At 36.2% G+C, this 15,332-nt stretch overlaps 1 protein-coding gene across 1 annotated transcript in view; it reads right to left on the reverse strand.

The window, feature by feature from the left end:
- The window catches only part of Rif1 (Rap1 interacting factor 1), a 276,189-nt gene that overhangs the window by 31,556 nt on the left and 229,301 nt on the right, over positions 1-15,332 (reverse strand). Inside the window, exons 15-16 of the mRNA XM_090383047.1 lie at positions 1,864-1,937; positions 1,564-1,747 (exon numbers count right to left, since the gene is read on the reverse strand). Coding sequence (XP_090239173.1) covers positions 1,564-1,747; positions 1,864-1,937 — 258 coding nt within the window. The remainder of the gene's footprint in view (positions 1-1,563; positions 1,748-1,863; positions 1,938-15,332) is intronic.

The raw sequence follows: 15,332 nt of genomic DNA on the forward strand, positions 1-15,332 counted from the left end.
CATATGGCTAAAGATTTAAGTGAATTACAGTGAGCTAAAGGGAAAAACCTGTACATATATGATCATGTGGGCGAGAAGAAAAATGTATGTGGAAAGGAGCTGTAGCAACTGAAATATAAGTCTGTAGAACACTTGTGCAGAGGAAAGCCATGTATTCTAACAACCGTCTGTCAGAATTTAGACAAATAGAAAAATGTTTTATGTAGCAAATAGTTTTGTAAGAGAGAAGTTCTCTAAGATGAACTGAGGAAATGCTGTATAAATAATGAAATACAAAACACCTAAAAGAAAAATTAGAAGAATCTAATTCTTTTGTTGTATAATTCTTTGTTCTAATTAAAAAAGATGTCCTTAGAACTCTTTGTTCTAAGGATATCTTCAGGGAATGAAACCCATGTGCAGTTGTTTTTTCTCTCAGTCTTGATGGCTGCTTCCTGAAAAAGTTACGATTGGCAGTATATAACAAAATGATTTGTGTATATATATTTTTTATCATAATTTATGGCACTGTACATTATATACATTTAGTATACAACTGACTACTTTGTAGTTTTGCTTTGTTATTTCAACATAAATGATATTTCTTCTAGGTATTCTACTCAAATTTCTGTATACAGCACTTTATACTTGGCATTATTGTTTTGTTATATTTAATAAAATTTTCTTTCAGATATCTCATCTTCTATATTTAATACTATAACAAGTGTGTGTGTGTGTGTGTGTGTGTGTGTGTGTGTGTGTGTGTGTGTGTGTGTGTGTGTGTGTGTGTGTGTGTGTGTGTGTGTGTGTGTGTGTGTGTGTGTGCACACACACACACGGTGTTCTATAAGTCCATTTCCAAAGAAGTCAGTTATCTGAGAAAATAATGACAAGTTGCCGCAGAGCATACATTTCCAATCTGAAGTGTTTAGAATTTTTTACCCAGAATGGAACCATTGCAGAGCTACTCAGTTAGAAAATCAAAAGTAAAAGGTGCAGGCAATGTTGTGAATTTTACATGATGTAAAAAGACTAATGTGCTTCCAAAGCAAGGAGAAGCAGAACTATGGGAAAGATGGATTGCACTCCCATCCCTGTTTCATTTGCATTTTATTGAACTTGTACAGAAATGTTTACAAAACTATACAGGCTTGTACAGTACTGTGTCATACACATGGAAGCATATCTCTGTTGACTAGCAACAATTTGCCATTGTTGCCCCCACTGAACAATTATTTCTGTATGACCACACACACAACAATGGTTTTGTCCACTGTCATTTTTCCTATAGTACCATTTCTGCTTACTCTGTAAACAAATCCCTCTCTCTTGCTTTCATGTCAAAAGTGGCAACATTGCTGGCACCTTTTAATACTGACTTGCCAAGAAAAAACACTGCGATAGCTCATAAAAAAAGTCCTTAATACTTCAGAATGAAAACAAGTGATTTGCAACAACTTCTTCCTCTTTCACTTTTTTTTTTTTTGTGCAATGTCAAATAACTGAATTTTCCTATGGAAGAAGCCTTATGAGACAGCTATAAAAGAAGACATTACACACATATATAAATAACTTTATATTAACCTTTTGAACTCGTTCTATTAGTTGTGATGCAGTAAGTATCCACATGTTCAACATTATCTCAGAATCACAGAGATTAATTACAGGATCCTGTCCCAAAAGCTGAATTATGGACTGTATGATAGTGAGATGTGACAATGTACCTTGAATACTGATTGTCACTAAACTCGAAAATGTTGCAAAATATCTAAAATAAAATGGAAAAAAATAAAATAAATAAAATGTATATATTAAGCTGCTTAACAATTTCAATCAAAATCTAAGAAATACAAAATTTAAATCTACAAAATCAAAATGACTTACTGTTCGCTGGAAGATGACAAAGGTAACAAATAAGGATCCAACAGAAGTGACAACAATGCAATAGTTGGAATATTCTGAAAATAGGAATTTTAATTAAAATTTTATACATTAAATAAAAATGCTATTAAGTGAAGAAAGTAAGTGATATTTAAAAATATTTGCTATTCAGAGTTAAAAGATATAAAATTTTAATAACAATTTAATTTATATCACACAGGTATAAAAGTTATAATTTGAAATTGGTAGAGAAATTTTTAAATACATTCAAACTTCATCAGCTCTCAATGAAGACTGCTACAATAAGGATAAAAACTTACAGCGGAAAATTAAATTATAGTATTAGTATTTTATCGAATTCAGAGAACGCACCTGTTTAAGGTCATATGTGATGTGCACTAAAATAAAAATAAACTAAGTTTGAATAGAGAAACTGATGCTAATATAAGTAGCCTAATGTGCATTAGTTGACACATTTCAAGAGAGTACAAAAAAAAAAAAAAAAAAAAAAAAAAAGAAGAAAATTTTTCCTTGATACAGCTTTCAGAGTATTGTCCACTACCATCAAGTCTTTAGATGGATGCATAATACCAGAGTACTAAAATAATACCATTAAATCTATTAAAAATCTAAAGTATTTGAAGTATCAGGATACCAAAACATATTAGTAGCACTAGATCTCGAATAATCACCTGAGGAATTCACTAAATTTTCAACTAATGTTTCAACTAACATATGAGGTATCAGCTATAGTTTATTATTTATGATAAGTTGCACCCTTGAAAATATATTAAACAGGGTTTAGTATACCTCCCTAAATGTGAAAGTACCCTCCAGGAAGGAAATAATACTTAACAAAATCTTGCACAAAATTATATATTTTGAAAGTTCCTTAACATTTACATTTCTTTCTAGATAATGATGAAATTCATAATATTCAGTTGAAATATATCTATAAGAGGTTGTTCAAATAAATTCCACATAGGATGTTCTACTTCCATTTAACAGGAAATTAATATTTAAGTAATTTTAGCTCTCCACCTTTTAATAACTTTTCAAGCATTGCTTTGCTTTTGTCAATTAATTTCTTAATCAGTTGTTTACCTTTATCAATTACCATATCTGTAGCCTTATCATGTGCATTAGTTGACACATTTCAAAAGAGTGAAAAAAAGAAAAAATAATAATAATAAAAATAAAAATAGAAGAAAAAAAAATTTTTTCCTTGATACAGCTTTCAGAGTATTGTCCACTACCAAGAGTGAAGTGAGTGAAAAACCTATAAAGGCTAATGTACAAATAAAAAATAATACTTAATATCACGAAACTTATACAGCATACTAATGCAACAATTCACGTTATGGTTGGCAAGGATGCACCTCCTACCCGAGCACCAAACAACTGAAATCAAATCAAATCATAAAATTATAAACAAAGTGACACCCATCTCCAAGTACTGCAAATATACCTTGCACCAACCAGAAAGTGTCACACCTATAACAAATGGAATAAACACACAGAAACAATAAAGACCACTTCATCAGGAAACAACCCTTATGAATTCCAAAAGATTTTATTGAAGATATGTATCAGGGGGTCTTAGTTTTCTTAATGTTTTATTTTTATCAACAAAACAAAAACAGGCCAACCTGTATATTTTTACAAAATACAGCAGGTTCCACTTAGAAGTTTCACTGGTTAACTGAATCAGCCATTTTACGGACTAAAAACTTGGAAACCCAAATCTTTTATATGTCACGCTACATAAAAAATATAAAAGATATCACATCTTTCACAAGATTTTATTGAATCTTAAAAAGAGATAATATGCAATTAATAATCCTGAAATTTTTTTCTTTCTAATTTTAACGAACCAAAAAAAAAAAAAAAGGTAAAGGTAAACTGCAGCCATTATCAACCCATTGCAGAATGGAAGCCTCCTCAACAATTCATGCTGAGGGAAATGGACCACTATCTTCCATGCTGGTCCAGTGCGGGTTGGCAGATCGACCATATTCAGCAGTCAGGGGCTTGAACCCCAGTCTACTCAAAGAGCGTGTGCTACTGCACTCCCGCTCCTGACCACTCGGCTACGGAGGCCGCCTGGTTACGTAGCCGTAACCCTGTGGGACTCCACTAATAACATTATTCCACGAAGAGCAGTGCCCATTGATAACCACTGTCTCCTTCCACTCAACCATCTCTTTATCCATAGCAGTAACTTGCCCTTAATGCCGCACTACTCCACTGTATACAGCAGTCTTTTATGTGCAACAGTATAAAAAGCCTTCCTGAAATCCAAGTACAGTACACTGTAGAAATAATGACACCCCAAATAATGGAACATTCAAGCTAACAGCATATTGAAATCGATTTTTTACATACAGCGCAGATGTCTTGAAGTGCTGAAATGACAAGTTACGAGATTATTGTCTAAGTTAGTCTAAGTTCAATATTTTGAAAGTGAATTCTGTACTGATATCACAGATTATAACGCTGTTTTACATATATTTTAAATCAAAAACCCCTCACTAAAGTTAATAAGCTTCATACAGAGAAGAAAAGAAGAAGAACATTAAAGCTTAGTGACAAACTTGATATAATAATGGAAAATAGAATGGGCATAAGTAGGAGTCTATTAATCTCTAGTAATTAAGCATCTCCAGGCCTGAATCTTTGGATTCAGGCCTGGAGATGTGTGAATGTATTCGGAGGAGGTCCTGAATCCAAAGATTCTGTCACGATTATGGCTAAAGGTTTTGGTTACCTCCTTTGCTGCCTTCCTCAATATAACTGGACTGATTTCATCCACCCCTTGTGCCTTTTTTATGTTTAACTTCAACAATTTCTCTTCCAATTTCCTTTCAGTTATCACAAAATCACTTAGCTTCCTGTTAAGAGTTTGATAAAAGTTTGGCACTTCACTGAGTGTGTCTAATCTTGCTAACTGGCAATAAAACATAAATATGGTGATTCAAATAAGTAAATGCAAGAAGAGAGCTAAACAATAGTATGATTTCTTAAATTTAACTAATATAAAACAAGACACTTTCCCAGGGCACCCATATTTACAAGAAGCCAGGTTTTGCATTATGTTTCCCATCATCCTTTATCAAAAAAAAATCTGTGCTCTATATGCAGCTCCTTAATGAAAAAATACAACACTTCTACTTCTGATCTGGAATGAGAACATTGTCACATTCATTCATCCTTCCACATGAAGGGTTACCCTATGTCAAAAATGAAATAACATTATACCCTCACCTTCTCAACTCAACAAGAATAATTCATTAGAAAATTTAATAAAATTGCATCCCTGCCATATCACAGTTTTCCATCTAACAGAATTACAGATATATTTAAGCATACAGATATAAAAGCAGTCTTTTTATCATACTGAACCACTGATTCATGTTCCACAATGTAAACAAATTATCTTAGGAAAAAATACAGTATATCTAATTAGCTTTGACAAGCCTGTTCAGCCATATCAAACATATATGCTTACTTTCGCAAATACAGCATATGTACCAGAAATGGAATTACAGAACTTACAATACAACATGATCGTGGACATAAATCTCAATTAGATAAAGCTAAAATCCTAATTAAATTAAATAAACTTTGCACCACAGAAGCACTACCTACAATGAAATACAAATTAAAATTTGCACATTTTAAATGCCATAACCTCCTGTAGATTTTTCTGGTGTCTTGAGAAAGACAAGTTCTCAACTAGCCAATTGTAAATGAGCCCTCCGTTCATTGAGATTTCTCTGAATATTTTAAAATCCCTATTCCACATGTGCATTACATAACATGGCAATTGTCAATGAGATTACAAAAAGATTAGTTCAGTTCTTGCCATTACATTTATCTAAGTATTCATATTCAGTTTTCTGTAGACTAGTTGGCAAGTCTCGACACAAATGCAGTTCAAGGATGTAGCCATTTTCTTTAACTTATTACTCTTAAATCTTTTAATTTAACTATTTAGCACATGAAAAATTGAAATATACAGAATAGAAAAGTGTGTTGTTTTGAAGATGTTTTTAAATAATGACTATTGTTAACCCCTATTTAAACAGTTTTGGTACAGTGCTGCATCAGGGGGAAAAGTTACTGTTATGGATAAAGGGATAGTTGAGTGGCAGGCACAAGGTGCTAATAACATCAGTCCAAGAAGAGCTGGCTTATAAACCAGCACTGCTCTATTTGGACTGATGTTGTTAGATGAAGTCCCTCAGGGTCTGGTGCTAAACTCTTCACTGTTTGCATTTTCAATATTTATTAAAGATATAAGATGAAAGCATATTTTTGGAAACAAAGATTGCCAGGATGGTTAATGAACAGAAATCATGGTTTACTACTGCAATAAGACCAAGAAAAATTAGGAAATGGGATGAGAAGTGGCAATTGAAGATTAACATTGATAAGTGCAAGGTACTACAAATGGGCAGCAGTAATCCCAGAATGAAATACCAATTTGGCAGAACCATGCTAAAGATGATGCAGAACAAACAAGATCTAGGGGTAACTGTACAATCCAGCATAAAGTTCTAGGAGCAGTGCAGATAAGCTGCTAGGACAGCACATCAGTTTCTGCCAATGATATAGAGGAATTTTGTGAACAGGGACAAGTAGGTAGTCGAGAATTCTAGTCTCTTGCCAATGCTATATGGCCACAAATTTTGCCTATCTCTATTCCCATCTCTGCCAAACCCAGATGGTTTCAATGCTGCTCAGTTAAAGATAAAGCTGACCTGACAGCATCCAAATTTTCTTATAATTCGTGTATTGATTATCTTCCATTCAATGCCTCCTGTGGTCTTCTGTCAAAAAGATGTTAAATGAATTTTGAAGAGTGCTGTTGCCATGAAAGTGCCAGGTCCCAATGGTATTGCTCCATTTGTTCTCAAAACCTGTGCTCTTGAGTTTATTCCAGTTCTGCATCACCTTTTTACACTTTATTATTCCACCAGTCTTTTCCCTTCTACTTGGAAATTTGCTCATATCTAGCCATTTATTAAAAAGGGTGACAAATCCCTCTCAACCAATTTTGTCCCATTGCACTTACTTCTATTCTATCTAAAGTAATGAAGAAATCCATTAACAGCCAACTCCTACACTATCTAGAAATCTTCTATCTGATCAATGATCACCAGTATGGATTCCATCAGTGTCGATCGACTGGTGATATTCTGGCTTATGTTACCCATCTATAGACAAATTCAGTGGAAAAGTTTGGTGAAACGCAAGCAGTTGCTCTTGACATTTCAGAGGCATTTGATCAGATTTGGTGTAAAGGTCTTCAAAATAAGCTTCCATCTTATAGTTTGCCATTGTTTGTTGCAATTTGATATCCAGTTTTCTCCCTGACTGCTCAACGTCAGTGAGGGTAGACAGCAGTCTTCTAATTTCTCCAATAATGCTGGTGTTTCCCGAAGTTCAGCTCTTTCTCCCGCCCTTTTAATCCTCATATATTAATGACCTTCTTCCACTGACCAGAAGATCTAACCACAGTTTGCCGATGATACCATATTGCATTCCACCTTACAGCTTGAGAAACCTTGCCACAGACAAGCAGAAATTTGTTGAACATCCACTACCAATTCCTTAACCGCAAATCTCCAGATAATTCTCCAGTGGGCAAAGATAACTTAGTTGATTTCAATCCTTCTAAAACTCATTCCTGTCTGCTTTATATCTCACAAAAACAATTCTTGTGCTCTTATGCTTATCTTCGATGACACTAGATTTCTAGACAAGATCACATATCTCTACCAGGGATTATCCTGACTTCTAATCTCTCTTGGCATGAGCACATCACAAATACTGCTTCCTCTGCATCTCAAAAACTGGGTTTTCTCTTTCACTCTTGGCATTATTCTTCTTCCAAACAGCTGCTCACTCAGTACAAATCTCAAATCCACCCTACCATTCAGTATTGTTCCCGCATCTGGAACAGTGCCTCCAAAACTTCTCTTGGGCTTCTTGTGCTCCATTCAAAACAGTGAGTTAGGTTAATTAATGCCACATCTCCAATAAAGTCGCTCCATTCTCTGACACATAGATGTTCTATCTTTGCTGCCACTTGCCTTTTCTTTGCTACTTCCATGGACATTGTTCCTCTGAATTGGCTTCTATAATTTCCACTGTCTCTTCCAAACCATTTTCAACACATGCCGCAGCCAGTCAGCATCCTTTTACTGTCCAACTTCAAACTCACAGAACTAACTTTTCTTCCTCCTGATTTATTCCTTCAACTTCTGTGTTCTGTAACAACCTTCCTTCCTTCGTATTTCCTGAAAATTACAATCTAGAGAAACTCACATGTGATATCAACAAGTATTGGGTTTTTTTTTTTTTTTTTTTCATGAAAACTTCAAATGAGAGGTATTAGAACTTATAGTACTTAGCACTGTGCATGGGTTGAAGGATGAGAAAATGAAAAAAGATACTTTTAGCATTAGTAGAGGCATTTGATGCAAGAAAGCAAGCTTATGCAGCATCAGCCAAAAAAAAAAAAAAAAAAAACCCACTTCCACTTCACCCCTCTGTTTGTTCAAAATACCTGTCCAGCTGAGCCTTAAACTTATTTAGGCTGTCAACCTCCACCACAAGGGATGGAAGTCTGTTCCACCAACCAACCACCCGCTGGCTAAAGGCAAATTTCCGCACGTCTATCCTACATCTGTCTTTCCTCAATTTGAATTTATGCCCTCTCAGGTGAATTTTCTGAGCTAGAGGAAGAATCCCATCAGCATTGAGCATGCTTAAACCATTCAAGGCTTTATACACCTCTATCAGATCACCTCGCTGGTGCCTAGTCTCCAGACACTGTAATTTGCAAAACTTAAGCCTTTCTTCGTAAGAGCACCCCTTCGTTCCATTCACTAATCTTGTTGCCCTTCTCTGTACTCGTTCCAGCAGCTCTACATCCTTCTTGAAATGAGGCCTCCAGACCTGTATACAGTACTCTAGGTGTGGCCTGACCATCGCCTTATACAATGGAATAATCACCTCCTTATCCCTGCTGGAAAAATTCCTGTATATCATTGACAATACTCCATGAGCTACTCTTGCAGCCCGTCTGCACTGCTCAGAGAACTTCATATCTGCCTGCACAACCACCCCCAAGTCCCTTTCATTCTCTACCACTGTCAGTGTAGTACTTGTTAACAATAGACTTGAACTTCTGTAGATTATAATTTTCAGGAAATAGGTACGAAGGAAGGTTGTTCCAAAAACGGAAGTTGAAAGAATAAATGAGGAAGAAGAAAAGTTGGTTCTGTGAATTTGAAGTTGGACAGTAAAAGGATGTTGACTGGTTTGTGAACGTGTTTGGACGGATTTGGAAGACAGCAGAAATTACAAAGCCACTTCAGAAGGAACAGTGCCCATTCTTTCTTACATGAGTCACCCACATTATCTTCTGAGTAACTCCCTAAATCGCTGGCCTTCCGTTTGTCGATTGTCTTCCCACTGTTCACAGATGCTGTGATTTCTTCCTTGCTCAGATAATGTGCAACCATTAGTTCAAATCCACCTCAATCCAAGTAGCCAGGTCATATGCTTCAAGACTGCCACCAAGTATGTTACAAGTAGCCTTTGCTTCTTGTTCTGAAAATGCTGCTAATTCAAGATTATTAGTGATCTCATCTTTCCCAATACATTGTTTCTATCAGTTTTCAATTTGCTGTTGAGTTCACTTTCTCCCATTCTAATTTAATATTGTATGTAATATCTTTCAATGTTAACATTTTCAGAAATTCTGGAACCTGAATCTCTTGAGTTCACAACATCAGAAAATAGCTCACACAATAGTAGGCTTTGAAGGCTCAAATAATGCCCTGATCCATGGGCTAAATTAGTGAAGTTGTGTTCCTTGGCAGAAATGTGACTCTGATATTGCCATCTTTCAATTTCAGGACATCAGCCAAAGGAGGAGCTGGGCAGCAATCCAACAGTAATGGAGCCCTTTCTTCAACTGTTTTGGAAAGCAAGTGGCATCTCACTGAGGGCACAAACACTTTCAAACCATGAGGGGAGGGGGGGGATTCACCCATCATCCAAGCAACAGAACAATTTTTAAAAATCACAGGTGGAGATTTCAAGCTGACTTGGTTAAAACACCAGAGACAACTTTTACCAATGCACAATAGCACAGCAATTCTCTATTTGTTAGTTTTAATGCCCACTTTGTTGAGTGCCTTTCTTATATCCAGAAGTTTATGTTGTTTGTTATCTGGTTTTTAGGAGCATTAGCAACTAAGGACATATTGCTCTGGGAATAAGCGGTGGTCATTCCCTGACCTTTCCGCATCCTCCGTATTTGGTGGTGACGGGCTCGAATTCCGGTCTAATCAAGAAGCATGTGCTACGCACTGCTGCTCCTTCCCACCTGGCTACGGAGGCGCCGCAGAAGTTTATAGTACAGTGCTGTTTCATCACAATTGTACAAATGTTCATCTGTAAATTCACCATCTTGAATCAAATTATGCAGAAATTCAGGAAATGCTTCTGCTGCTTTAATGTCACCAAATGCAGATTTGCCTACAAGACTAACTTAGGATATCCCATGACAAGTCTTTCATCTAAAAAGTCACCCTTCAGAAGCTTTAAATGCGTCATCATCTCCACCAAGTAACTTATGAAATTTGCCTGTGCTTTCAAAATTACCCCATTTATCAGTACTCCTCCACTACACTTCTGCCAATGCCCACAGCTTGTTTGTTTGTTTGTTATTTGGTTTTTAGAAGCGTTAGCAACTAAGGCCATATTGCTCCGGGGATATACGGTGGTCATTCCCTGACCTTTCCGCATCCTCCGTATTTGGTGGCTCATGGGCTTGAACCCCAGTCTAATCAAGAAGCGTCTGCTACGCACTGCTGCTCCTGCCCACCTGGCTACGGAGGCACCTGCAATGCCCACAGCGGTAGCACAAATAATATGACTCGTGTTTCGGCTCCCTTCTTATTTGAAAATAAACTGATGGATCAGATGAAATTACAAAGTGACCATGACAGTTAGGTATTAAAGCATGATTACCATACTTTGTAATAATTGTATTGAAAACTATGGTTAAACTATCCATGGCACAAATATGAATTTAGTAATACGTATTAAATATATTTTGTATTAAACAAATTTTATAACATGAGAATGCCTATTCCTCCTGAAGGGGAATGAGAGTCATTTTGTATAAAGGCGAACTTTGTATAAATCAGTACTGTATTAATGAGGATTTCCTGTATTTCAAATTAATCTTTCAAAAAGACAGTTTCTGACCATTAGCAATCATTAATAATTGTTAGATCATGTGGGAGAGTTTTATAAATAACATGAACTAGAAAAAAACACATATTTCTAAGCTACACATGTGTATGGTTTTAATGGGGGATTTATTGGCACAAGGGCAACTAAGGCCAAATTGTGCCTGTCACAGTAGTTCTGCAAACGAAATCTTTTTTTCTTTTTTTTTTTCCAGTCATACCTCAAATAAGTTCGTATAAATGAATTTCCTTTAAAAAATTAAATAGGTTGGACAGATTTGCATCATCACTGAGAATTTAGTTCATCTCTAATGAGTTATTTTGGGTTTGAACTGCATTAAAATTTGTTAATCGTGCAGCATGGTTGTGTGGACACTCAAGGAGGATATGTTTCACTGTTAGTAGTGAGGAACAATGGCGATGAGGTTAATTGCCTGTCAACAATTTAAGGTGAGTGATATGCGTATGCCTGATGCATGTCCTTGCAAGGACCACCTCTTCTCTTCTGTTCACTCGTGAACTAGATTTCCAGTATCGTGGCATTTTCTTTATTTTGAAGAGCTTATTATGGGTTTGTTGCTGCCAGACTGATGCCCATTGGTTAATACTTCCCTGCTTTATAGTGAGTTTGCAATCCATGTATGGAATCGAGGAAAGTGAAGATATAGGATTGACTGGATTTTTAGCTGCTTCATCTGCCTTCTCATTTCCCTGAATTCTGGCATGCCCATTAATTCAGGGAAATGAATTCCTGGGCCACGGTACAGCAAAACCTTACCGCTGTGTTGTATTCTGTTAGATTTATCAAGCATGCACTAATATCCTTCAAAATAGGATGAGGGTTGGGATATTTATGTTGTAAAGCAGTTACTGCACTCAAAGAATCTGTATAGATTATTATCTCTTGTTTAGACCTGTTGTTGATGTGCTCAATAGCCATTTTGATTACATGGAGTTCTGCGGTGTATATATCTGCAGACAGTGTGTTTGCTGATGCATCAGCTGCATGTACCAACAGTAGCTGAAACAATAGTTGAAGCAACAGTATCTCCTCCCCAGCTATAACTCTGAAAAAATGATAAACAAAGATTCAAACCCTATACCAAGTATAAATTTGTCTACATTTAAGAAAGTACAGAAAATTACAGATTTTTATCTTTGGCTATATTATAAAAAGCCTCTTTATTTTTGAGTTACATCTCACAGGTGTACACAACACTGCAAGGTTAAAAACACGGTACAAAATTTGAATGCAAGAAATGTTCCAAAATAATCTCTTTCGACTCAGACTATGTATTTTTGGTACAGTTCCAGATAACGGCCTTCTCTTTTAATTGAAAGATTATGTTCTTTTATGGACATAAAAGATGATATTGTTGTATATTTTATTATTGATGTAATGGTATATAACTATTATTGATGCTAACAGTATATACTATTATTGATGCTAATAGTATATACTATTATTGATGCTAATAGTATATACTATTATTGATGTAATGGTATATAACTATTATTGATGCTAACAGTATATACTATTATTGATGCTAATAGTATATACTATTATTGATGCTAATAGTATATACTATTATTGATGTAATGGTATATAACTATTATTGATGCTAATGGTATATCTACAAATTACCATAAGCAAAATGGTGACAATAACAAGCCTGAAAAATAAATACTGATTTCACTTTTTTCCACTATCATAGCAATAAATATTTTACTGGTACAAAAACATACAAGATTTCCATATGCTATGACTATTATTTCTACGCGTGAAGTAGCTGCAAAATGTGTGGCTATACAAAAAAAAAACTGCGCAAGTGCCAAGCATGAATGGTAGATGGTTTTACGTGAAACATCCTTGTTAACAAATATTTGTATTGTTGTAGTCATATGACATTGCATTGTTGTAATCATACTATTCAACAAATGGCTACAATCAAATGGGTAATTAAGCTGACATCACTTCTGTGATGCATTTTTCGTGACTGATCAGATTTACTCAGTTTGCCCCCAAGAAACTGTTCTAGAGGATTAATCATAAACTCCAAAAATTTCCTTACACCAAAGTTTAGAGGTATACAGTTACTTATTTCACTAGAGAAGAGACCCTTATTATAACCGATCAAAAAGACAATTAAGTAACTTTAAAACTACTTCAGTGAACGTTTATAATCTTACATTTTCAATATTTTTATCAACTACAGTAGAACCCGGATAAGAAGTTTTCCAAGGGACCAGAGGTTTAGAACTTCTTAAGTGGGAAAACTTAGCATTAGTAGAGGCATATCATGCAAGAAAACAAACTTATTCAGCATCAGCCAAAAAAAAAAAACACACCACTCCCATTTCACCCCTCTGTTCGTTCGAAATACCTGTCCAGTTGAGCCTTGTTTAGGCTATCAACTTCAACAAGTGATGGAAGTCGGTTCCACCAACCAACCAACCAACCACCCGTTGGCAAAAGGCAAACTTCCGCACATCCATCCGACACCCGTCCTTCCTCAATTTGAATTTATGCCCTCTGAGGTGATTATTCTGAGCAAGAGGAAGAATCCCATCAGCACTGAGCATGCTCAAACCATTCAAAGCCTTATACACCTCTATCAGATCACCTCACCGGTGCCTAGTCTCCAGACTGTAATTTGCAAAACTTAAGCCTTTCCTCATAAGAGCACCCCTTTGTTCCATTCACTAATCTTGCTGCCCTTCTCTGTACTCGTTCCAGCATCTCTAAATTCTTCTTGAAATGAGGCCTCCAGACCTGTATACAGTACTCAAGGTGCGGCCTGACCATTGCCTTATACAAGGGAATAATCACCTCCTTATCCCTGCTAGAAAAATTCCTGTATATCATTGACAAGACACCATGAGCTACTCTTGCAGCTCGTCTGCACTGCTCAGAGAACTTCATATCTGCCTGCACAATTACCCCCAGGTCCTTTTCATTCTCCACCATTGTCAATGTAGTACCGCAGAGTTGATACGTTGCTCTGGGGTTACTGTTTCCCATATGTAGTACTTTACATTTGTCAATGTTAAACTTCATTTGCCACCTCTCATCCCATCTACTCAACCTTCCCAGATTCTGTTGCAGCAGCATGGCATTAGTAGTGCCCTTAACAACCCTACCAACCTTTGTATCATCTGAAAACTTGGACATTAAGCTTGATATACCATCATCAATATCATTTATAAATACAGAAAACAACAACGGACCCAACACTGAACCCTGAGGAACTCCACTAATAACATTAGTCCACGTTGAGCAGTGTCCATTGATTACCACTCTGTCTTCTGCCACTCAACCATCCCTTCATCCATAGTAGCAATTTGCCTCCAATGCCACACTGCTCCAATTTGTGCAGCAGTCTTCCATGTGCAACAGTATCAAAAGCCTTTCTGAGATCCAAATATATAATATCAAAGTTATTCCCTGCATCCAATTCTTTTGTGACTACATCATAGTATCCAATCAAATTGGTCAGGCAAGACCTTCCTTTAACAAAACCATGCTGTGTCTGAGCTATAACTGAATTCTTGTCTAGATGATCCTGCAGTGCTTCTTTAACCAGTGCTTCCATTAATTTTCCTAGAACAGAAGTTAAACTAACAGGTCTATAATTACTTGTATCAGCCGTTGATCCTCCTTTGTGAATTGGGGTTACATTTGCACATCTCCAGTCTATGGGTACCTCCCCTGAGTCCAAAGAAGCTCTAATAATTAAGGCTAGGGGTTTGCTTACTTCCTTTGCTGCCTCCTTTAATATAACGGGATAGATCCCATCCACCCCGGGTGCCTTTTTTATGTTTATCCTCAACAATCTCTCCTCCACTTTCCTCTCAGTTATAACAAAATCATCTAGCTCACTGCCAATGTTTACTTTACCTACGTCATTCTCCTTCCTGAATAACTCCTCATGTGTGAATGTAGATGCAAAATACTCGTTTAGATTCTTAGGCGCCCGAGCAGGATCCTCAACTGTTGAACCATCAATATCCATCCAGTGGACCAATCTGATTCATCCCTTTCCTTCTTGAGTTTAAATACGTAAAGAACTCTTTTCTGTTTTTCTTTGCATCCTTTTCCAAGGATTTCTCGTAGTCTGCCTTTGCCTGCCTAATCTCCTTTGTGACTTGGTTACAGACCAACTTATATCTATCATAGGCTTCCATGTCACCCATTAA

The sequence above is a fragment of the Mastigoproctus giganteus genome, chromosome 10, assembly GCF_048544385.1.
Source record: "Mastigoproctus giganteus isolate SK-2022 chromosome 10, ASM4854438v1, whole genome shotgun sequence".
In the NCBI taxonomy this organism is placed as follows: Eukaryota; Metazoa; Arthropoda; class Arachnida; order Uropygi; family Thelyphonidae; genus Mastigoproctus; species Mastigoproctus giganteus.